Source organism: Lissotriton helveticus, chromosome 10 (assembly GCF_964261635.1).
Source record: "Lissotriton helveticus chromosome 10, aLisHel1.1, whole genome shotgun sequence".
NCBI classification, from domain to species: Eukaryota; Metazoa; Chordata; class Amphibia; order Caudata; family Salamandridae; genus Lissotriton; species Lissotriton helveticus.
The window spans coordinates 301,449,901-301,474,199 of NC_136071.1; the positions used below are offsets into that span (position 1 = coordinate 301,449,901).

A 24,299-nucleotide genomic window follows, 5' to 3' on the forward strand; every position below is an offset into this window, starting at 1 on the left:
GAGGGCTCCCTTTGGGGAGACTTGTGTCCTTGGTCCGGAGATCTTTCTCTCCGCCGAGGAGACCTTCCTCTGGACTGGAATCTTTTTTCTTTAGGAGTGGATTGTTTATTTCCATCCCAGCTCTTTTTTTGAGTGTTTAGATTATTTTTAATAAATATTTTTTCAGGTTTTTCAATAAGTTGGGGTTTTACAGGTATTCCACCCAAACTATCTCTTCCTAGTTCTTCATAGGATTTTTCTATGATTCTGGCAATTTCAAATGGTTGGTCTGCTATATCTGTCTCTTTCAACCTCTGGCGGATCGCCACATTTGCTGCTTCTCCCTTTATATTGGCTAGTAATATTGCCGAGACCTGCTTGAAGTCTTTTAGTAATTTCATACCAAGAGTTAAAGCAGGTTCTGGACCGTATTCATCTTGAATTTGTTTTAGCACATCTGGTATTACTGACATGGATGGAACACCATGTGTTTTTGTGTAAATGGAAGCAAAGACTGTACCCCAAGTGTCACAGTCCTCCACATGTGGTGCGATTCCCATTGGAAGACAGATAGTCAGAATCCGGTGTTTCTCAACCGGGGTGGTATCCGGAAATACCGCCTCTATTTGAGTGATTTTTTGTGCTAACCAGAATGGAATTTGTTCCCGTTTTGCGGGTACTTTACCTAGACAGGACTGTATGTTCTGTGGTGTAATTTTATTTGTGTTCCCTTGGTGAGGGATCAGCTGTGGAATTTTAATAGCTGGTAGGACTGTTGAAGTCTGCATTACATATTGGACTAATTGTCTGTGTATTTTAATTAGTTGTTTTAGCTGTGCTAAAAGTTCTGGTGCACACATTTCTTCAATGTCTGGATGTGGTGTGTATCCGGATAGGACCGGCCACGTTGCTCCTGGTCTACCTAGAGTACCGAGCCTGGTGATGTGATTATTATGTTTTAGGGCGCCATTAAACCAGAGCAGGTGCTCTTGGTATTTGAGTGGTATTTCCACCTCCTCGAAAGGAGTGTACTCATTTGGAGGTTCCTCTATTTTGTAATAGTGGAAGTCCTTTGTTACAGCGTTTGCTGCTGGAAAGTTTATCCATGAATAGAATACCTCTGTCTGCCGATATTCGTGTGCCTCGATTACGAATATGACTGTACCACCTCTCGGTGTCAGCCCATTTTCTATAAGTTTTAAAGTTATAGATTTCCTTATGTTGACCGGGATGAGTATTGCCTCCGGGTCTTGCTGTAGGAGACTATTGTCAGCTGCTATGAGTTCACCTGCTATTCTAGCTGTCTCCCTTTCTTCTTCAGTTTCTGACATTCTAATGTCAAGAAAATTATTTTATTTATTTGCAGATCAGGTTTCTAGGGAAACAAAGATTAGATGCACAATATTTTGGAACAGTGTATCCTTCAACGTTGAATAAACCAAGAACCTTACATAAGAGTCTCCTCCTACTAAGTTTGGCGGATTTAACCTTTCACCCACTCCAGACGTCTTTGGAGTATTATGGGGAAAAGGGGTCTGTGTGAAAAAGCACGACTGAGTTACTCTAATGTCTTACGTTAGATTTATCGCCTATCCAAACCGTTGGGCGCCATGTAGTGTAGTTCCTATCATCCCAATAGGCTCTGCGCATTGGAATAATATCTTCAATAGTATATACGTAGGACAGAGGTTAACTAGGTCTTCTACTGTCGATATTAGACTTAAAGTTTAGTGTTTGCCAGCTAGCTCAGAGTTCACTAGAAACTTTCTCGAATAGACAAGGAGGAGTTTAACTTCCCTGGATAGACAAGAAGGGATTTAGTTTCTGACAACCATAGAACATGACAACTTTGCTCTCCCCTAATCAAGAGTGTATCTCTAGAGTCGTGTGAAAACAAAAGACAACTTATTTTACTCAGTCAGTTCAGTGCATTCTTAGTTTCACCAGATTGTAGAGAAAAGGAAGAGACGGGCGTGTTCAATAAAAAGATGTTATTTATTGATCAGTCTCTTTTCTCATACAAGAGAAATGAATCGCTATTATTGCAATACTTAGAGTTAAGTAAAGTGCATACAGTAATAACAGAATTATAAAATAATACTGTAAAAGCATTGATATGGTTTCTTAGCCATATGATACTTAAAATGGATAAAATAGATATATACATATATACATTGACTAATCGTACTCAACTGGTGCTTCTAACTACGCCTACCCCAATGTACCTGACCTAAGCCTAATACGTGGCGGGAGTAGATAAGTAGCAGTTTAAGTTAAGTTTGTTTTGCCAAGGGTCTGCTTCAAGAATTCTCTACAAAGGATGATTCAGTTCAGTACCTGGGATTTAGAAGGCTGGAGGGCTGGTATCTCTATCTCAGGTCTTGATATTCCAGCTGCCTGCGAGGGCTGCTTGGAAGCGCCGGAGTTGGATTTCTCGGCAGGAGAAAAGGCAGCGTCTCTCTCTCAGCGCGTCAGAAAGGAGGGGCAGCGTCTGTGGGCTTCTCTGTCAGCTGGGCTCCTCGGCAAGTCTCGCTGCTCCAATCTTGTCACCACCTCGTGTGTTTGCTTAAGGCAATGTCGGTATTATTTATACCTGAAAGGTGCCGGGATTGACGTAAGGATGGACATAAATACGTCAATAAGGATGTCATACGAACTTGATCGTTCGCACATTCTTTACTGAAGTTCTCGGCTAAATCAAAACAATGGCTGTGGGGATTTCCCAGTGTGTGGTAGGTTTGATTTGTTTTGAGAACACCGTATGCCTATTAGGGGGCTGGAGGAATAGTGCTTGACTAATGATGGCATGCGCTATGACCTAATCAGATAACGGGCTTCTGTGCCGTTGTGTGGCTAATCAGATAACAGATTTCTGTGCAGTTGAATGGGTGTTAGTTAATTATTAACCAGACTAGGGTCAGAAACAGGGGGATCGATACAGTACCCATAATAAATACATCACAGGAGCTAGACATTCGGAAGGAAGAAATGCGAGGAAGCAGATTCAGGCTGTAACCTGCATGAAGTTCTGATCGACGGCCACAAAGCAAGGCAGCCATAACGCCACGGAAAATGCATCAACCCACTTGGGCATTTATTGTTTAAAGATTGAGGAGGAAAAGCACTCCCACTGGGGGAATACAAGCAATGCACTACAAACTCCATAAGGCAGCAGTGCAGCCACGCCCATCGGGGCGGGGAGTCATAACTATAAACTGTGCACGAGCATCGTGACTTTTTCACTCCTTCACTGAAGCCACTGAAGAAAGGAAAGAATCCTGAAACGCGTCTGGCTGATTATGTGATGCCCTATCCTGACGAAGTGACTGCTGGCGGGTCGCCGACCAAATAAATCGATTGAACTAAGAAATACTTCCTGTGGCCTCTCACTTTTTGGTGCTACCTGCTTGATTGAATATTACACTGCTTTGCACAGCCGTTGTGGGAGGCTCACTGCTTTTAAGCAGGTCCGGTCTGGCTCGAGTCTGAGCTAGATATTCGGAAGGAAGAAATGCGAGGAAGCAGATTCAGGCTGTAACCTGCATGAAGTTCTGATCGACGCCCACAAAGCAAGGCAGCCATAACGCCACGGAAAATGCATCAACCCACTTGGGCATTTATTGTTTAAAGATTGAGGAGGAAAAGCACTCCCACTGGGGGAATACAAGCAATGCACTACAAACTCCATAAGGCAGCAGTGCAGCCACGCCCATCGGGGCGGGGAGTCATAACTATAAACTGTGCACGAGCATCGTGACTTTTTCACTCCTTCACTGAAGCCACTGAAGAAAGGAAAGAATCCTGAAACGCGTCTGGCTGATTATGTGATGCCCTATCCTGACGAAGTGACTGCTGGCGGGTCGCAGACCAAATAAATCGATTGAACTAAGAAATACTTCCTGTGGCCTCTCACTTTTTGGTGCTACCTGCTTGATTGAATATTACACGGCTTTGCACAGCCGTTGTGGGAGGCTCACTGCTTTTAAGCAGGTCCGGTCTGGCTCGAGTCGGAGCTAGACATTCGGAAGGAAGAAATGCGAGGAAGCAGATTCAGGCTGTAACCTGCATGAAGTTCTGATCGACGGCCACAAAGCAAGGCAGCCATAACGCCACGGAAAATGCATCAACCCACTTGGGCATTTATTGTTTAAAGATTGAGGAGGAAAAGCACTCCCACTGGGGGAATACAAGCAATGCACTACAAACTCCTTAAGGCAGCAGTGCAGCCACGCCCATCGGGGCGGGGAGTCATAACTATAAACTGTGCACGAGCATCGTGACTTTTTCACTCCTTCACTGAAGCCACTGAAGAAAGGAAAGAATCCTGAAACGCGTCTGGCTGATTATGTGATGCCCTATCCTGACGAAGTGACTGCTGGTGGGTCGCCGACCAAATAAATCGATTGAACTAAGAAATACTTCCTGTGGCCTCTCACTTTTTGGTGCTACCTGCTTGATTGAATATTACACGGCTTTGCACAGCCGTTGTGGGAGGCTCACTGCTTTTAAGCAGGTCTGGTCTGGCTCGAGTCGGAGCTAGACATTCGGAAGGAAGAAATGCGAGGAAGCAGATTCAGGCTGTAACCTGCATGAAGTTCTGATCGACGGCCACAAAGCAAGCCAGCCATAACGCCACGGAAAATGCATCAACCCACTTGGGCATTTATTGTTTAAAGATTGAGGAGGAAAAGCACTCCCACTGGGGGAATACAAGCAATGCACTACAAACTCCATAAGGCAGCAGTGCAGCCACGCCCATCGGGGCGGGGAGTCATAACTATAAACTGTGCACGAGCATCGTGACTTTTTCACTCCTTCACTGAAGCCACTGAAGAAAGGAAAGAATCCTGAAACGCGTCTGGCTGATTATGTGATGCCCTATCCTGACGAAGTGACTGCTGGCGGGTCGCAGACCAAATAAATCGATTGAACTAAGAAATACTTCCTGTGGCCTCTCACTTTTTGGTGCTACCTGCTTGATTGAATATTACACGGCTTTGCACAGCCGTTGTGGGAGGCTCACTGCTTTTAAGCAGGTCCGGTCTGGCTCGAGTCGGAGCTAGACATTCGGAAGGAAGAAATGCGAGGAAGCAGATTCAGGCTGTAACCTGCATGAAGTTCTGATCGACGGCCACAAAGCAAGGCAGCCATAACGCCACGGAAAATGCATCAACCCACTTGGGCATTTATTGTTTAAAGATTGAGGAGGAAAAGCACTCCCACTGGGGGAATACAAGCAATGCACTACAAACTCCTTAAGGCAGCAGTGCAGCCACGCCCATCGGGGCGGGGAGTCATAACTATAAACTGTGCACGAGCATCGTGACTTTTTCACTCCTTCACTGAAGCCACTGAAGAAAGGAAAGAATCCTGAAACGCGTCTGGCTGATTATGTGATGCCCTATCCTGACGAAGTGACTGCTGGCGGGTCGCCGACCAAATAAATCGATTGAACTAAGAAATACTTCCTGTGGCCTCTCACTTTTTGGTGCTACCTGCTTGATTGAATATTACACCGCTTTGCACAGCCGTTGTGGGAGGCTCACTGCTTTTAAGCAGGTCTGGTCTGGCTCGAGTCGGAGCTAGACATTCGGAAGGAAGAAATGCGAGGAAGCAGATTCAGGCTGTAACCTGCATGAAGTTCTGATCGACGGCCACAAAGCAAGCCAGCGATAACGCCACGGAAAATGCATCAACCCACTTGGGCATTTATTGTTTAAAGATTGAGGAGGAAAAGCACTCCCACTGGGGGAATACAAGCAATGCACTACAAACTCCATAAGGCAGCAGTGCAGCCACGCCCATCGGGGCGGGGAGTCATAACTATAAACTGTGCACGAGCATCGTGACTTTTTCACTCCTTCACTGAAGCCACTGAAGAAAGGAAAGAATCCTGAAACGCGTCTGGCTGATTATGTGATGCCCTATCCTGACGAAGTGACTGCTGGCGGGTCGCCGACCAAATAAATCGATTGAACTAAGAAATACTTCCTGTGGCCTCTCACTTTTTGGTGCTACCTGCTTGATTGAATATTACACGGCTTTGCACAGCCGTTGTGGGAGGCTCACTGCTTTTAAGCAGGTCCGGTCTGGCTCGAGTCGGAGCTAGACATTCGGAAGGAAGAAATGCGAGGAAGCAGATTCAGGCTGTAACCTGCATGAAGTTCTGATCGACGGCCACAAAGCAAGGCAGCCATAACGCCACGGAAAATGCATCAACCCACTTGGGCATTTATTGTTAAAAGATTGAGGAGGAAAAGCACTCCCACTGGGGGAATACAAGCAATGCACTACAAACTCCATAAGGCAGCAGTGCAGCCACGCCCATCGGGGCGGGGAGTCATAACTATAAACTGTGCACGAGCATCGTGACTTTTTCACTCCTTCACTGAGGCCACTGAAGAAAGGAAAGAATCCTGAAACGCGTCTGGCTGATTATGTGATGCCCTATCCTGACGAAGTGACTGCTGGCGGGTCGCCGACCAAATAAATCGATTGAACTAAGAAATACTTCCTGTGGCCTCTCACTTTTTGGTGCTACCTGCTTGATTGAATATTACACAGCTTTGCACAGCCGTTGTGGGAGGCTCACTGCTTTTAAGCAGGTCCGGTCTGGCTCGAGTCGGAGCTAGACATTCGGAAGGAAGAAATGCGAGGAAGCAGATTCAGGCTGTAACCTGCATGAAGTTCTGATTGACGGCCACAAAGCAAGGCAGCCATAACGCCACGGAAAATGCATCAACCCACTTGGGCATTTATTGTTTAAAGATTGAGGAGGAAAAGCACTCCCACTGGGGGAATACAAGTAATGCACTACAAACTCCATAAGGCAGCAGTGCAGCCACGCCCATCGGGGCGGGGAGTCATAACTATAAACTGTGCACGAGCATCGTGACTTTTTCACTCCTTCACTGAAGCCACTGAAGAAAGGAAAGAATCCTGAAAAGCGTCTGGCTGATTATGTGATGCCCTATCCTGACGAAGTGACTGCTGGCGGGTCGCCGACCAAATAAATCGATTGAACTAAGAAATACTTCCTGTGGCCTCTCACTTTTTGGTGCTACCTGCTTGATTGAATACTACACGGCTTTGCACAGCCGTTGTGGGAGGCTCACTGCTTTTAAGCAGGTCCGGTCTGGCTCGAGTCGGAGCTAGACATTCGGAAGGAAGAAATGCGAGGAAGCAGATTCAGGCTGTAACCTGCATGAAGTTCTGATCGACGGCCACAAAGCAAGTCAGCCATAACGCCACGGAAAATGCATCAACCCACTTGGGCATTTATTGTTTAAAGATTGAGGAGGAAAAGCACTCCCACTGGGGGAATACAAGCAATGCACTACAAACTACATAAGGCAGCAGTGCAGCCACGCCCATCGGGGCGGGGAGTCATAACTATAAACTGTGCACGAGCATCGTGACTTTTTCACTCCTTCACTGAAGCCACTGAAGAAAGGAAAGAATCCTGAAACGCGTCTGGCTGATTATGTGATGCCCTATCCTGATGAAGTGACTGCTGGCGGGTCGCCGACCAAATAAATCGATTGAACTAAGAAATACTTCCTGTGGCCTCTCACTTTTTGGTGCTACCTGCTTGATTGAATATTACACGGCTTTGCACAGCCGTTGTGGGAGACTCACTGCTTTTAAGCAGGTCCGGTCTGGCTCGACTCGGAGCTAGACATTCGGAAGGAAGAAATGCGAGGAAGCAGATTCAGGCTGTAACCTGCATGAAGTTCTGATCGACGGCCACAAAGCAAGGCAGCCATAACGCCACGGAAAATGCATCAACCCACTTGGGCATTTATTGTTTAAAGATTGAGGAGGAAAAGCACTCCCACTGGGGGAATACAAGCAATGCACTACAAACTCCATAAGGCAGCAGTGCAGCCACGCCCATCGGGGCGGGGAGTCATAACTATAAACTGTGCACGAGCATCGTGACTTTTTCACTCCTTCACTGAAGCCACTGAAGAAAGGAAAGAATCCTGAAACGCGTCTGGCTGATTATGTGATGCCCTATCCTGACGAAGTGACTGCTGGCGGGTCGCGGACCAAATAAATCAATTGAACTAAGAAATACTTCCTGTGGCCTCTCACTTTTTGGTGCTACCTGCTTGATTGAATATTACACGGCTTTGCACAGCCGTTGTGGGCGGCTCACTGCTTTTAAGCAGGTCCGGTCTGGCTCGAGTCGGAGCTAGACATTCGGAAGGAAGAAATGCGAGGAAGCAGATTCAGGCTGTAACCTGCATGAAGTTCTGATCGACGCCACAGAGCAAGGCAGCCATAACGCCACGGAAAATGCATCAACCCACTTGGGCATTTATTGTTTAAAGATTGAGGAGGAAAAGCACTCCCACTGGGGGAATACAAGCAATGCACTACAAACTCCATAAGGCAGCAGTGCAGCCACGCCCATCGGGGCGGGGAGTCATAACTATAAACTGTGCACGAGCATCGTGACTTTTTCACTCCTTCACTGAAGCCACTGAAGAAAGGAAAGAATCCTGAAACGCGTCTGGCTGATTATGTGATGCCCTATCCTGACGAAGTGCCTGCTGGCGGGTCGCCGACCAAATAAATCGATTGAACTAAGAAATACTTCCTGCGGCCTCTCACTTTTTGGTGCTACCTGCTTGATTGAATATATATATATATATATATATATATATATATATATATATTCACTGAAAAAACCATAGGTTTCAGGAGTTATATAGTTAGGAATTTGCTTTTAAAAAACCTTTGAAATTCACTCAAAAAACTATAAGTTTTAGTGGTGTTATAGTTAGCTGGACATTTTACTCATACAAAACCATTGAAATTGCTCCTATATAGTTAGTTGTACTAACTATATTTCGCGCACCCGCAATCCACTGCTGATGATGTCACATATTAGATCATTCATGACATGGTCAGTGACATCACTGATGACATCTCAAATGACATCACTGATGACATCACTGATGACATCATCCAGTTAATATGGTTTGCTTCGTTATTTAAATATGCATTATATATATAGCAATTTGCATTGAAGAATAAGTGGATATATATAAATAAATATTTGGATGGAGGATTTAGTAGCAGTGTAATTGACTGTTTACTTGACCAATTTATAATGTCTCACTAAATATAGTGAATAGTGACTAAACTGTGTGAATATCTGTATCACTTTGTCAGTTGTTGTGTAAACTGATTCTACAGTTGGTTACTAGCTATGTGAAAGTCTATATTAGGTATGGATTAGTTAACTGAGTATTTGTATGGGAGTGTGAAAGTGTGTGTGGTTCGGTGGGGGGGGGGGTGACTATCCAAAGATGTGTGAATAGTTGATTCAGTAGATATATGAAGTTAAAACTACATGTTCTAACAGTTGTTTGGGTGAGTGAATATCTTTATGGGTGTGGTGATGAGCAAATATATTTCTCAATGGTACAGGTCCAACAAACTACAAAAATAAAAGGCAGTGTATGTGTCAGTTGTTGTATATAAATAAGTATACATAAGACACAATGATTGTGTGAGTGACTGTATGGATAACTGTATACTTGTAATAATGATTTTATAATTCACTAGGTATGACTTACTATCTAAATGAATAGAAGAAGTGGTGTTTGTATAAGTGTTTTGCTAAGTAAATATGTAAGTATGATCCATTGTTTGCATAAGTGAGTAGGATGACTTCATATGTGAATAGGATGCGTGCTGTTGTTTAATGTCGATATAGATGTATAAGTATTTTTGATAGTGTTCTATTGTTCATTGACAGCATGTATGAGTGAATCCATAGGTAAGTGATTAGATGTGTGTATACATCTATGAATCACTGAGTGGATTTTTAGATACTTGTATTGCTGTGACAATGGATTTAAATATGATACTCTGTATTTTACAAAGAGTGATGAAAAATTGTAATAGTGTATGAAAAGGTGTATGTGATTGTCACGTGTATGATGTCATCAGTGATGTCATCAGTGATGTCATTTGAGATGTCATCAGTGATGTCAATGACCATGTCATGAATGATCTAATATGTGACATCATCAGCAGTGGATTGCGGGTGCGCGAAATATAGTTAGTACAACTAACTATATAGGAGCAATTTCAATGGTTTTGTATGAGTAAAATGTCCAGCTAACTATAACACCACTAAAACTTATAGTTTTTTGAGTGAATTTCAAAGGTTTTTTAAAAGCTAATTCCTAACTATATAACTCCTGAAACCTATGGTTTTTTCAGTGAATTTCAAAGGTTTTTTAAATGCTAATTCCTAACTATATAAGGCCTGAAACCTATGGTTTTTTCAGTGAATTTGCAAGGTTTTTTAAATGCTAATTCCTAACTATATAAGGCCTGAAACCTATGGTTTTTTCAGTGAATTTCAAAGGTTTTTTAAATGCTAATTCCTAACTATATAAGGCCTGAAACCTATGGTTTTTTCAGTGAATTCGCAAGGTTTTTTAAATGCTAATTCCTAACTATATAAGGCCTGAAACCTATGTTTTTTTCATTGAATTCGCAAGGTTTTTTAAATGCTAATTCTATTAGCGGATAACGTTTTTATATATTAAAACGTTTTTTAAATCTCAAATGCCTGCTTTGCTAACAGAGTTTTTAAGCACAGGCTCTTTTGTCTCTGGTGGCCATCTTGGGAGACTGCATATCAGAATTTTTTTAATTAAATATAAGAGGATTTGAGAAGTCACTCAAAATGTGCCCTAATTTTTCTTTCTTCAGCACTAATCATAATTTCTATGGCAAAATGAACCCCCTCATTTTGTTCCTTTGCAAATTAAATGTTTTAAGTGTTAACACTTTATTCCAATCAAGATGACTTCAGGTGTGCCATGCTTTTGTCATAAGTAAGACTGTTAGCGCTCTAGTTGTTCTTTAGAACACTCTGGGACATTCTGTCATTGGGCTATAGTTGGGCTACATCTGGCTGATATTTGGGCTACATTTGTTTTTTTTGTCTCTGGTGGCCATCTTTGGGCTACATTGGGCTACATTGGGCTACATTGGGCTACATTTGGGCTCTAACATATATATAGCCCAATGTAGCCCAATATATATTTTTTCAAAGTTAATTTTCGTAAAAACCACTGGAGCACATATCTTGAGACATAGCAAAGGCACATCGGGCTACCAGTCCCTACAATTTTGCCAAGTTTGGTGGAAAACCATTCAGCCGTTCCGGCTAAAAGTGAGTCCAACCGCCCTATGGAAATTAACATGGGGAAAACACGTTTTGCGACCCCCGTTTTATCTCGGCGCCCGCTTGACGAATCCCCCCCAAACTTTCAGGGAAGGACCGGAGCGCCGCAAGGCAAAGTTAAGGAACATTTCAGGAAGATTCCTCAACCGGCGCCAAAGTTATTCCCAATAGAATGTTGCGATTTCCCTATGGAAAACAATCCTAACTATATATACCTACTGGCTATCGCCAGTAGGTAATATAAATATATATATATATATATATATATATTAAAAAATATATTTATTTTATACTTATCCTGTACTTATTCTGTTCGTGAAAAATATATATATATATATATATATATATATATTAAAAAATATATTTATTTTATACTTATCCCCCCCCCCCGATGTTGCCATGATTTTTGGGCACCCTGAGCTTTAATATGGGCTCCTCCTGCTTTGCAGACCAATCCATTCCTGCAGACCATTCAGCGATTATAGGGAATTCCGGGGAGTTCCAGTATCTGCCAATGTCTCTTTTCGCAATCACAGTTGAATTCCCACCAGATCTCTCTCCCTCCTGGAGCCACCAACATCATCCAGAATTCCCAGTAGGGCAACCCATTAGGATGGCCATGAGCCAGCTGGTGCATGTAGTTTTTCTATGACTGCCTGCCAATGATGAGTATAGCTAATTTCTTCTTCCACATCCCATCCCCACAGGTCCATAACAATCACCAAGGGAGGTGGAACAATTATTATCTGCATAACGCAGAAGGTCCAGTCCGCAACAACACAGGCATGGTAAGAACATGAACTCTGCAACTCACAAGGGTTTCTTGGAAGCATTCCACCCCCACATTGCAGTTCTAATAAATAATGCGTACAATAGAATGCAATACATTTGGTGGATGTACTGTAAAAAAACACCTATAAAGTATTTTGTAATTTAAGCGTGTGGGGACATGTATTCTTACTATATGGGGTAAATCTGCACCAAGATTCGCGGAATTACAATTAGGCAGGGATTTGTGCCTATACATAAGATATATGGCAAAAATCTACATGTATGGACATTTCAGCTGTAGATTTAACATTGTGAATTAGGCTTAATCTCTTTGTAAATTGATGTGGAAAACGTTATACTCTGGTAGGCCACTATTTTAAGTTCAAGAAAATGTGAGCTATTGCATCTGTGGTCCTGACATTTGCTGTCCTGTCAGATGAGGATCAATAGGAGATGAACAATTAAAAAAATCTGCACTCCAAGTCAATGTGCCCCTTTGTCACTTAGCCATTGAGGACTCCTTGTACCAGACATTGAGTCCACATGTTCATTCATAGACAGGTTCTCAACAATTAGGTCGACAAGATTTTTAACTACTCTTTTTGAGATAGGAATTCACCCCAGTAGCACAGGCCAGCAGTCGATAGACCAAAAAGCATGAGCTTTCTCAAAAAGAAGAATCTCCGTCTTACCAGGGTCCAGTTGAAGGTAGTTAGCTTACATCTAGGAGGCAATCTTAGTCATACAATCCTTGAATCTTAGTTTGGTGGACTCTGCGTTAGGCCCCATAGTGATGACAAGTGGTGTGCCATCTGCATATCAAATGACATCAAAACCACAAAATCTTATCACTTTGGCAAGGAGGGCCACATATATATTAAAAAAAGATGGGACTCAAGGATAATCCTTGTGGTAACCCCTTGTCTAAGGCCATAGTTCTAGAACTGAAAAGATCAAGCTGTACGAATGAATTTGATCAGTTAGAATGTTTTTCATTCATCCTAGTGCTTTGCCCCCAACACCAATCTCCCCTAGTCCTTTGGTTGGGATTGCATGAGAGATGGGGCCCGATGTAGGTCGGCAAATACCGGTCGGTAACGGCCGATTTCGGCCGTTACCGACCGGTATTTGCAAATGGAGATGTAGGGGCCTTAAATTTACAGAATCGGTATATTTACAGAATCTGTAAAAAACAATATGTAGGTGGCACTGAAAACAGTGCCACAGGCCCTTACCGATTCGTTATTTACCATGTAATACTATTGCATGGTAAATAACGAATACCAGCGTACATGCACATCTGTGCATGTACACATGTGCCATGTGGCACACATACATGCCCTAAGGGCATGTATGTGTGTCACATGGCACACAAGCCACAAACAGGGGTGCAACAGGGTGTCAAAGTGACACCCTGTCCCCCTTGGCAATTCGGTAATTTTACCGATTCTGTAATTACCGAATCGGTATTTGCCATTGAATCCTATGGGCTTCAAGGCCCATAGGAATCAATGACAAATACAGATTCGGTAATTACAGATTCGGTAAATACCGAATCCTACCGAGTAGGTATTTTTTACCGAAAAGTTACCTACATTAGATTTACCGATTCATGAATACCGAATCGGTAAAATTCGGTATTTATGAATCGGTAAATCTAATTTACCTACATCGGGCCCATGGTGTTGACTGATACGGACAGGTCTAGAAGAACCAGCATAGCTAAGTTCCCCCAGTCAAGGGCAAGTCTGATTGAGGCTAGAGCCTCCATTAATGCTGTTTCCGTCCTATAGGATGGCCGGAAGCCTGACTGGGAGGGATCCAACAGAGAGTGGGTTTCTAGAAAAGATATGAGTTGTTGATTGACTAAGGTTTCCATGACTTTTCCAAGAAAGGGGAGCAGTGATGTGGGTCTGTAATTTGCCATCTCTCATGGATCAGCTGTGTGTTTTTTTTTTTTTAGAATCAGTCTGACAGGGGCTGCTTTCCGTTTTTCAAGCTAGCCTGGCTGATGAGGGGTGTTACCCCAAAACCGGTCCCAGGATGCTTGTTTCCAGTCCAGGGAAGATATGGCTTGGCAGTTTGGGTGGGCTGTTCCCATGAGGCACAGGGTCAAGACTGATTTGCATATAGCTGTGTCTGAAGTGGGGTGGTGAAGTGAGCTAAAGAACGATGATGGATTCAACCCAGATCTGTGACTAGGGGTGAGTGTTTGAAAAGTATCAGCACTCCGTCCATCATCTCCTTCTGTTTGCTTTGTTCACCCTAAGTTGGCAGAGTATTCCCAGATGTGGGTCTCTTGCTCATTTTGCCACAGGATTCAAGCTAGTCTGACTAATGAGGGGTTTTACCCCGAAACAGGTCCCAGGGTGCTTGTTTCCGGTCCAGGGAAGATATGGCTTGGCAGTTCGGGCTGGACTGTTCCCATGAGGCACAGGGTCAAGACTGATTTGCATGTAGCTGTGTTTGAACTGGGGTGGCAAAGTGAGATAAAGAACGATGATGTATTCAACCCAGATCTGTGACTGGGGGTGAGTGTTTGAAAAGTTTCAGCACTCCATCCATCATCTCCTTGTGTTGGCATAGAAGTACACCATCTATAAAAATATACTCTGGAATAGCATAGCATCAGCTTAAAAGTGCCATATTTAATGTTTAATTATAAACTTCAACAAATTGAAAATTAAATAGAATATATATATATATATATGTGATCTAACGCCATAAGCTGACAGATTAATTCAAAAGCAAACACAAAATAAAGGATATCATTACATGCTGGTATAACTGAGGTAGACCTCTCACGTACGCGCACATAGTTACGCACGCATTTCAAGATAATTCTTTTCCTATACACAGTACTGTAAAAATCAACACAGGTAAGTCCAGTTTACAGAGAAGGAACAATGCTTGTCAATTATATGAAAGTCATGAAGCAACGGCTTAGATACGTTGTTTTAAGAAGTGGTTAGAATGCGCAGTCGGTTTAGACGTTCTCTGGTGACTCTTGTGACTGAGGAAATGTATACAATTGACAGAGATATGTTTTGCCCATTAGATGCTCAATTTCCAAGTGGCATATTTGAAATTCTTAATCTGGAATACAATATTTTGGCTTGAGGCAGCTCAACTACTGTTAGTTGGGTCTCCTTGACATTTCATAAGGCAGATATTGATTTGGCAGTAGGGTAATATCCTCTCTATGCATCTTGGTGTCTGACACACTATTCCAGTAAGCAGATGCAACCAGACCAATAGCTTGATGGGTCATTTCAGTTAGTCATTTAAGCTCCGGCACCTACATACAGATGGGTTTGGCTCAAGATAAAAAGTAAAGTGTTAGCTGTCAGGTTACTAAAAGATCAATGACGATATCCTTATGTGATACTAGATCTTTGCCTAGCCAGATCACAGTCCAAAGCATCATAGTTAATTTAGCCAACGCAAAGCTAGATATGCAAGGCCAATATTGGGTTCCCCAAGGGACAAGATAGTAGCAATCAACATTTTCATGTGCCATTACTTTATAGATTTTACTACACCACAATGCTCTGCATCATATATGGCTACCCACCACTCAATTTACTTTCATATTTCACTATACTAATTCACCACTAATCCTTTATGGTTTTCGGAGTAGCGTGCTACTCGCCGAAAAAGCACTTCAAAACCACATCAGGGGTAGGAAGCACTATATAAATCAAAACATGTTCCCTCTTCTATCCCTCCACTATCCTTCTCAATCCAAATAACTGACTAACATATCCACCACTGAAATTACTTTCATATTTCACTATACTAATTCACCACTAATCCGTAATGGGATCCGGAGTAGCGTGCTGCTCTAATAAAAAGCGATTCGCCTGCTCGTCATGGGTAGTAAGCGCTATATAAATGCAAATGCATGTACAATTACAATGCTTGTCTTATTGCTAGTTTACCACATACCACATACACATATAAAAAATTAACATTTACCAATTGTTCTAAAACCTTGTTGATAAGATTGAAAATTTAATAGGATAAATTACAGAAAAAACCTGAAAATAATAAAACACATCCTCAAAGAAGAACAATACAAAATTGAGAACACCACCTAGGAATGAGTATCGCAAAATGCAAAGGTATGAGATGCTGGCTCTTTGAAATCATTGCGTCCAGAGACTAAGAGATATCCTTTTGGGAACTTCAGCAAATGACTCTGAATTATCTAATCAATTGGCACAGAATTGTTGTTTAAGTGGTAAACAGCTTGCAAAGAGAAATCGAAACAAACATTTAAAGAGAAAATACATCACAAAGAATAATGAGGAACCCAATTATCCTTACCTCAAACAGAAGATTAAGTGCCTCTTCCTCGTGGCGTGTCAGATGGGTGGACAAACCCTTCACGAAAACACCACGCGAGTCATCCGCAATGGCTAGTTGTGTGTCCTGGTTTATGACTACGTCTGGCATGGTGGAAAGAAGGTCAAACAGGTTTTCATTGTAGATTTCCAAGTAGGAAATTCGCACAGTGACTACTTGCTCTGGGCGGTTCTCAATCTCTCGAAACACCTGCACAGTAGATCAGAAGAATATATGGTCACAATTTTCTGTTGGATACATTCAATAGACAAGCATTATTAAAACATACGGTGGGATTGATAAGCCCAAAAAATAGTTACATTTAGCATTCTGAATTAACAATCATAAACATGCATTTGCCAGTTTTAGAAACATCACATGGCAAAAGAGTTTTTAAGCCAAATCTGGTGGCATGAATGGCCCACCAGCTAAACTTGCACAACAATTAGGATTGCGGACTTTCAGATGATGTACTTCACAGAGGTCCAGTGATAATTCATGTCAGTACCTGATTAGCGACATTTTAATCATATTTAGAAATACAATTTTAAGGCAGCCTAAAGACATGAGGGTGCATTACACATTTTGCATAACACATGATATGGCATTGTTCTAAGGACTTATGGACTGTTCCTTTCTTTGGTGTATTTGGACTTCGGAATCTACATGTGGTTGCACTGGAAGTTATAAAAGTCATTGCATCAGTTCATTATACTGACATAGCCTCTGAAAAAGAAGAAAACAGTTGTCCTTCTTTCTAACCAAATCCTGTAGTACCTGCTGTATTGTGCGAGGGATGATTCCGCGATGCTTGTAGTGCTCTGTTGCACCAGTCATAGTGAATGTTTTTCCAGCTCCTGTTTGTCCATAACACATTATAGTACCTAGAAATACATAAATAACATCTTTATTCAAGGAACAGGCAAATGTTTAGCTTCATATTATAACAATACGGAACTATAACTAGTCCTCACAGTAAGCCTATCTTCTCAAAAGTCCTACGTAGAAGATGAAGAGTCACTGATGTTTGGATACTTGTGAGTAGGAATCACAAGGAATGTCCAAAGATGGTGTCTTTGAGGGTTACAGGCTGGTAGCATACTGCAATTGTCTGTGGTTAGACAAAGTCAGCGCAGGTACAGACCTCAATCTGAATTTTCATATGCAGGGTATCACCACTAAAATGGAGGTCACATTACTTATTGTACTTTAGCTACAGGAAAAAGTAACAGATCGAATTCTAAATATTTAGAATTCGATCTGTTACTTATCTAAATAGCTAGAGGTATTGATAAAGAATGTAGTGCCTCATGTATCAACATTTATAATAACGATTACCTAATTCCGAATTTCAGGGAAACGCAATTAGGTAATCGCTATTACAAAGGTATGAAATTCCAAGAGTTTCATTTAGCGATTCCTAAGGGGTCGCAAATCGACCTAACTCATTAATATTAATAAAGTAGGTCACGGCTATAGTGGGTAGATGTGTTCTGCACTTGCCTCATGACGCTGTTTTGAGTCTCTGATATTTTAAAACATTAAAGGTGTATTTTTTACTTGTTGGCCACATACTTGCAATATAAAATTGAAGTTTGCTCATTTGCACTCGAGCTTACCTGCCAAGCATTCTTCCTGACTTTCCCCCTGGTGCCACGAGGAACCACCGTCTTGGAGAGTTGGCGGTTTAGTTCCTCTCGCACCCAGCACTATTTTAATGCGCGTGGTACGGTCACGCAGCGGGCGCGCCAGTGGCGCGCCAATGGCAAGCCCGTCTGAGCCCATCAGCTTCCTGGAAGCGGCCAGCGCTAGCCATGCTGCCCGGGAGCCTTCACGGTCTGGTAGGAGATATACGGCGGCTGCCTTACGGGCCTTAGACCCTATTTATCACTGTCATGCTGGTCGCTGGAATTTAGCTGGGGCGCCTAAACATGTTTGTTATGCTTGTGGGCTTAGGCTATCACCGAATTTGGGTACCTCAGCTGAGCCCGGCATACTTCCCGAGATATGGTCACAGGCCCTCTCAATCCTGGCCGCTTTGATTAATGTGCGCTCGCTTAAGAAACATCATGCTGTTTTTGAGCTTTTAGAGGACCATGTTTTGGACACACTGTTTTTGACTGAAACCTGGCTTGACCACTCTGCCGACCCGATTGTCACTCTGGCAGTACCGTCGGGCTACAAAATCTCCCAAGCTGATCGTCTGATGGGGCAGGGGGGCGGAGTCGCAATTGTTTATAGGGAGAAGTGGGTTCTCAGGATGGAATAGGCCACTCCTTGGGGCGGCTGCAAAGCCATTGACTTCAGCATTCGGCTTTTAGCACATTTTACTTTGGGTGGCTCATTGATTTACAGGCTCCCGGGCCCAGTGGGTCCGTTTCTCCAGGCCTGGGAGGATGCAGTCACTACTAAAGCGATCAGATTTGCCCACTATATGGTCCTAGAAGACCTGAACATACATTTGGACCAGACCAGTAATAAGGAGACACAAGACCTGCTTGATGGATTACAATTGGCTCTACTTGAGCAGCAGGTTAGCCTTCCCACTCATCAAGCTGGGCATGTTCTTGATCCTATCTGTACTAATTTTCCAATACAGGTAGATTAACCCTGCCCAGTTACCTGGTCGGATCACTTTATAACCTATTTTTCCTGGGAGGTGTCCAAGGCGGAGCCTCCGGCTCTCCCGAGTTATAATTCAGTTTAGGGCAGGATTGATCCCGTAGAGTTCAAGTCGGCCCTGGCTGGTTCCAGACCCAGGTTGGTTGGAGAGCTCGAGGACCAGGTCGCAGGGTTCTCTAGCTGGATCTTTACTACTGTTGCTACGGTAGCTCTGCCTCGCTCTTCTAGACGGGCTAGAGATTCGCCATCTAAGCCTTAGTTCAACTCGTCTCTCAAAGATCTGAAGCATGACCGTAAAACTCTGGAACGGGCATGGAGGAGGAGTGGCTATTGTTCAGCTGCTAAGAGCAAGCTTAGGGATAAGCAAAAGATATACTATGCCACAATTAAGCTGGCTAAAAGGCAATTCTATTCATCCTGTATTGAAGCTGCCAATAATAACTCCAGAGAAATATGTGTGATTGTCCAGAGTTTTATGTCCCCTACGGTCCAAGCAAGTGTGATGCCATCTTCGCCCTCCTGGTGTAATATGCTCTCTGTTTTTTTTAGAGATAAAATCTTGGCCATTCAATCTACCTTTACACCTTGTAGTATCCACTTGGAGACCGCCCGGAGTGTCCAGTGGCTGATGGGGGACACTTACTGTCTAAATTCAAGACTGTGAATGCTTTGGATTGTTTGAAACTGCTGAAAAGTTTAAAATCAGGCTCACCGGCAGACCCTTGCCCTGTGAGGACATTGGCATCATCAGCTGAGGTTGTTAACAAGGAAGTGAATGCCATTATCAATCTCTCCCTCCAGACAGCGGTGGTCCCCGAGGCTTGGAAGAAGGCAAAAATCCTGCCTCTTTTGAAAAAGCAGTCACATGACCCTCGCTGCCCAGGGAACTATCAGCCCATTTGCCTTCTCCCTGCTCTGGCAAAGGTTTGTGAGAAGACGGTTAATAAACAGCTTACCGATTATGTGGAAAAGGAGGGGCTGCTTCACCTAGCACAATCTGGGTTCCGGCAGTCACACAGCACGGAAACCGTACTGGTCGAGGTGGCAGAGGCCATATGGGACTGTTCTGACGCAGGCGGAAGGGTATCGCTTATTCTGTTTGACCTCTCAGTCGCGTTCGATACAGTCCCACACTCTCTGCTCATGTCACGACTGGCCAGGATTGGGTTATCGGGTGCTGTGTGGGGCTGGCCCCGCTCTTTTTTGAGGGGGCAGTCAGAGCAGGTATGGTTTCCTCCTTGTTCTTCATCTTCTCAGTCAGAGATAGCGGGTGTCCCGCAGGGCTCTTCCTTTAGTCCCCTCTTATTTAACATCTATATGACTCCCCTGTTATATTTAGCAGAGGCGATGGAGGCTAAGGTGTTGGCCTATGCGGATGACACCCAGCTGCTTTTCACCTGGGCTAAGGGGGGAGGTTCGGTGCTCTGGGCCCAACATTGCCTGTCATCTATTTTTAAGTAGATGGCAGAGGCACAGCTCAAATGCAATGAGGGGAAATCAGATATTTTACTTTTTGGTTCATTCCCTGCTAACTTCAGAGAACAGCTCTGGCCCCCTGAGTTCCCATGTCCTACCTCCACTGGGCAGCCAGCAAAAAATCTTTGGGTCTGGTTCGACGAAGACCTCTCTTTTGTGGAACACATCAAGAAGCTGGCCGGTGGCTGTTTCGCTTTATTGAAATCCTTTACATGTTTTTTCCCCTTCTGCCTCCGGCAGCAAGGCAAACGATTACTTGTGCGCTGATCTTGTCCCGGCTGGATTGTGCAAATGCCCATTTCGCTGGTATTCCTGGCTACCGGCTGAAGAGGCTTCAGGTGGTACAGAATACCGCAGCCAGACTATTATCAGGTCTGACATCCAGGGACAGTGTTCATCTCCAGCTGCAACTGTACCATTGGCTGCCCTTGGTTGCTAGGGTGAAATTTAAGACATTGGTCATGGCCCACCGTGTGCTACACAGGCATGGCCCTCTCTATCGGCAGAAGTGCGTTTCTTTTAATGTTCCTACCCGTTCTCTGCGCTCCTCATCCCTATTCCTGGCCCAGGTCCCTCGTTTTAAGTGTCAGAGGATAGGGGGTAGCTTCTTTTTAGTCAAAGCTGCAGCTGCCTGGAATGCCCTTCCTTTGGTCCTGTGTACCATCCAGGACCTAAGTGTATTCAAGAAAAAACTGAAGACTCATCTGTTCATGTGAATCCCTCTGCCATTCCCTATAGTTCCGTGCTGGGACAATCATGAGTAGCTGAGCGCGTAATAAATTCATATAACATAACATAACAATTTGCGAACCCCTAGGAATCGCTAAAATCACAGGGAAGGTCCACCATGTCCGTGATTGCTTTTAAATGAAGCAATCTTTTTTTTTGTAAAGCATACCGTTTTCCTTAAAGGAAAATGGAATGCTTTACAAAATGAAAAATTAAAAGATTATCATTCCGTGGTACCACTGCCTGCTCTTAAAAAACGTTTTTGCATACATTCACAAAGAGGAAGGGGTTCCTTGGGGACCCCTTGCCATTTGAGAATAAGTTACCACCAACTCGAAGTTGGTGGTAAATTGCAAATGTTTCGCGACCGCATTCACGGTCACAAAACATTCATACATACCGTTACGATTAGGTATTTGGAAGGGAATGCCCTAAACATGCCCCTTCCAAATACCGAATCGCAAACCCAATTTGCGTTCGGTAATAGGTTACCGAATCGCAAATAGGATTTGTTACATGTGGAAAAAAAAATTGCATTCGAAAATGGGCCATTTCTGAGAATTGGCCCCTTTGCGAACCCAAAGAATGTTTGACACAATAAGCTCATAAACACAGAAAAGTAGATCCACTCTATTTATGGAGCTCATCTAGGAAAGGTGTTCCAGATATCCGTGGCAAAGGCTGGTCAAAGATCCACAAATGTTTTATTCTTGGCAGCATGTGCTGTGAAATCCCATGTAAAAATGTTTAATGAATGGAGAGCACTTGGATCAGGGGAGAGTTCTATGTTAATTTCTGAACCAATCTTGAGTTTCATCGGTCAGCAATTCAGATGATCAGTATGTCTGCATGAACCCTTATAGCATGAACCCTTATAGTAGTCTTACGAGTGCTTCAAGAAATGCCTGATGGCGGGATCTGTGCAATGCTGCACTCTTCAGATGTGGCAAAAATATTTTCAAAGACCCAATAATAAAAATATGGCTTGAGGTACTTGGCACTGCTATTCCAACGTCAAGCACTGCTTACAAGCACAAGTGCTTTAAAGCAGTCCACACTTTATCACCCTTATGAACACATTTACATGCAGCACGTTGGGTGTTTTCCAGTTCGATACAATACAAAACTTGTTATCGATAGGAGATATTAACTTTACCATTGTAGCCATCCAAAGCTTTTGACACAATGCTCTTGGCCACAGCTTCGTAGACATCTTCCTGGGATGCATTATGGAGGAAGCCATCCAGTTTGAATGACCAATCTTGACGCTTGTTATTAACAACATCATTCTTATGGTCTTTCTTAAGGTGGATGTCAATGGTCTAAGGCACATGAAAAAAGAAAAGTAGTATTTTTGAAATAAATAACACAGACATTAAAACATAACAGTCAAGGCACTGCAGTCAGGAGAACACGGAGAAGTCCCGTTATTCCTCCCCAGTCATTCACCTATTCTTCCATCAAACAAATATCTGCAAAATAGACTAAGCTGTACAGCCCTTCTTTCAGGTCCCCTAACTGGTGGCCTCAAGAACTCGGAACACCCCCCTACTCCAAGTAGCAAAGTAAAAAACTTGGGATTAATCTTTGACCTTAAACTATCCTTTGAAGGTCAGATAAATCATATCACATCTTCCTGCTTCCACATTTTGAAAATTCTTAGAAAATGTCAGCCCTATTTTCAATGACCTTGCAAAAAAACTGTAGTAACTGCTCTCATTTCCTCCAAATTGGATTACTGCAATGCGCTTTTCACCAACATTAAAAAACGTTTTCTGAATAAGCTGCAAAAGCTGTCGCGGCTGCACGATTAATGCTGGGCATCCCCAGGCATAAATCTGCATCTCAAGCCCTGGTCCAGCTACACTGGCTTACTGTTAGAAAGCGCATCCAGTTCAATGCTCTCTGCTTAGCCTTCAAATCCTTACAAGGCCTTGGCTCAGCTTATCTAATACAACACTTTCAACTATACATTCCAACATGATCTCTTTGTTCCTCCACCAGTGGACACCTCATAGTTACTGACTTTAAACAAGTCAACTGGGACCAGAAGAGCTTTGTAACTGGCATAGCAAGGCTATGGAACTCGCTCCCCACAGAAATCAAAAATAAAACAAATTTATTGGAATTCAGGAATAATTAAAAAACCTGGCTATTCACTAATTAGTCCACTTTCTCTATACTTCTTAAACAAAGTCTGTCTTTCAGCCATGTTCAGTGCCTAGATACCTCCGGGTAAGAGTTGCGCTTTAGAAACCCTGCTTTAATTTCATGTATAAAACCAACTTTGGAATTTAAATAGATGCACAAACAGAGTTCTCTGTTCTTGCACGCCAGTCAAAATTACATTGTCAATAAGAATTATTCAAACAGTAGTTGAATTCTAAGTCAAAGCCTCTGATTGGACAACCCTAGCAATAAATCCCTTTGGGCCCGCCTTCTTTGTCGCTCACTCATTCACTATTACTGCATGTCCCTGGAAAGTATTGGAGCCATCAAGTGTCTACCTGAGAGATGACAAGCAATCTGACAATTTTGATAGACATCTATTTTAAATCGACAAACTCCACTTCCCAATAAACACTACATCCAACAATGCATTCACATATGCCAATGAATAATAATAGTGAAACAGTTGGGATGCAATACAATGTTTAGCTCAGGTTCTCCATAAGAGGATGGGGCTACATTATGGGTAATGCCCAGAATCGGTAATTGCATTGTCTCAATCAGAAGGTGCATTATTATCGCCCATTTTTACAGTTTAACCCCATTAATGAGGAATAACTAACTTGCATAAATTATGTTTAAACAACTTTTTTAAGGGTAGTACCAAAGCAAAATGTTAATAAGCTGTAATGTGGCATTGCAGTATCCGTGAACATCCACTGACCGAGGTCAAAGGTAGGCGATATGATTAATGCTGATCTAACTAGTTATTGATGCCCTCCAATTGATGATCTACATGTACACCAATAATATGCTAGCATTGACATAAGTAAGTAATCTGAGATACGCATCTGCATCGGACATATGTTTGTTTTCCCATCAAACAACTGAATTACTCACGCAGAGCAAAGCTGGAATTGTCTTCAAGAGTGCTGTTCATTTGCTTTATACTGCTTTGATGGATGAAAGTTCTAAACTCAACTCTCAC

General features: G+C 43.0%; 1 protein-coding gene across 3 annotated transcripts in view; it reads right to left on the reverse strand.

The window, feature by feature from the left end:
• Positions 1-24,299, reverse strand: part of KIF9 (kinesin family member 9) — a 691,235-nt gene that overhangs the window by 568,377 nt on the left and 98,559 nt on the right. For all 3 annotated transcript variants that reach the window (XM_078664229.1, XM_078664228.1, XM_078664230.1), the window contains 3 exons: positions 22,299-22,464; positions 17,093-17,199; positions 16,298-16,525 (listed from right to left, as the gene is read on the reverse strand). In XM_078664229.1, coding sequence (XP_078520355.1) covers positions 16,298-16,525; positions 17,093-17,199; positions 22,299-22,464 — 501 coding nt within the window. The remainder of the gene's footprint in view (positions 1-16,297; positions 16,526-17,092; positions 17,200-22,298; positions 22,465-24,299) is intronic.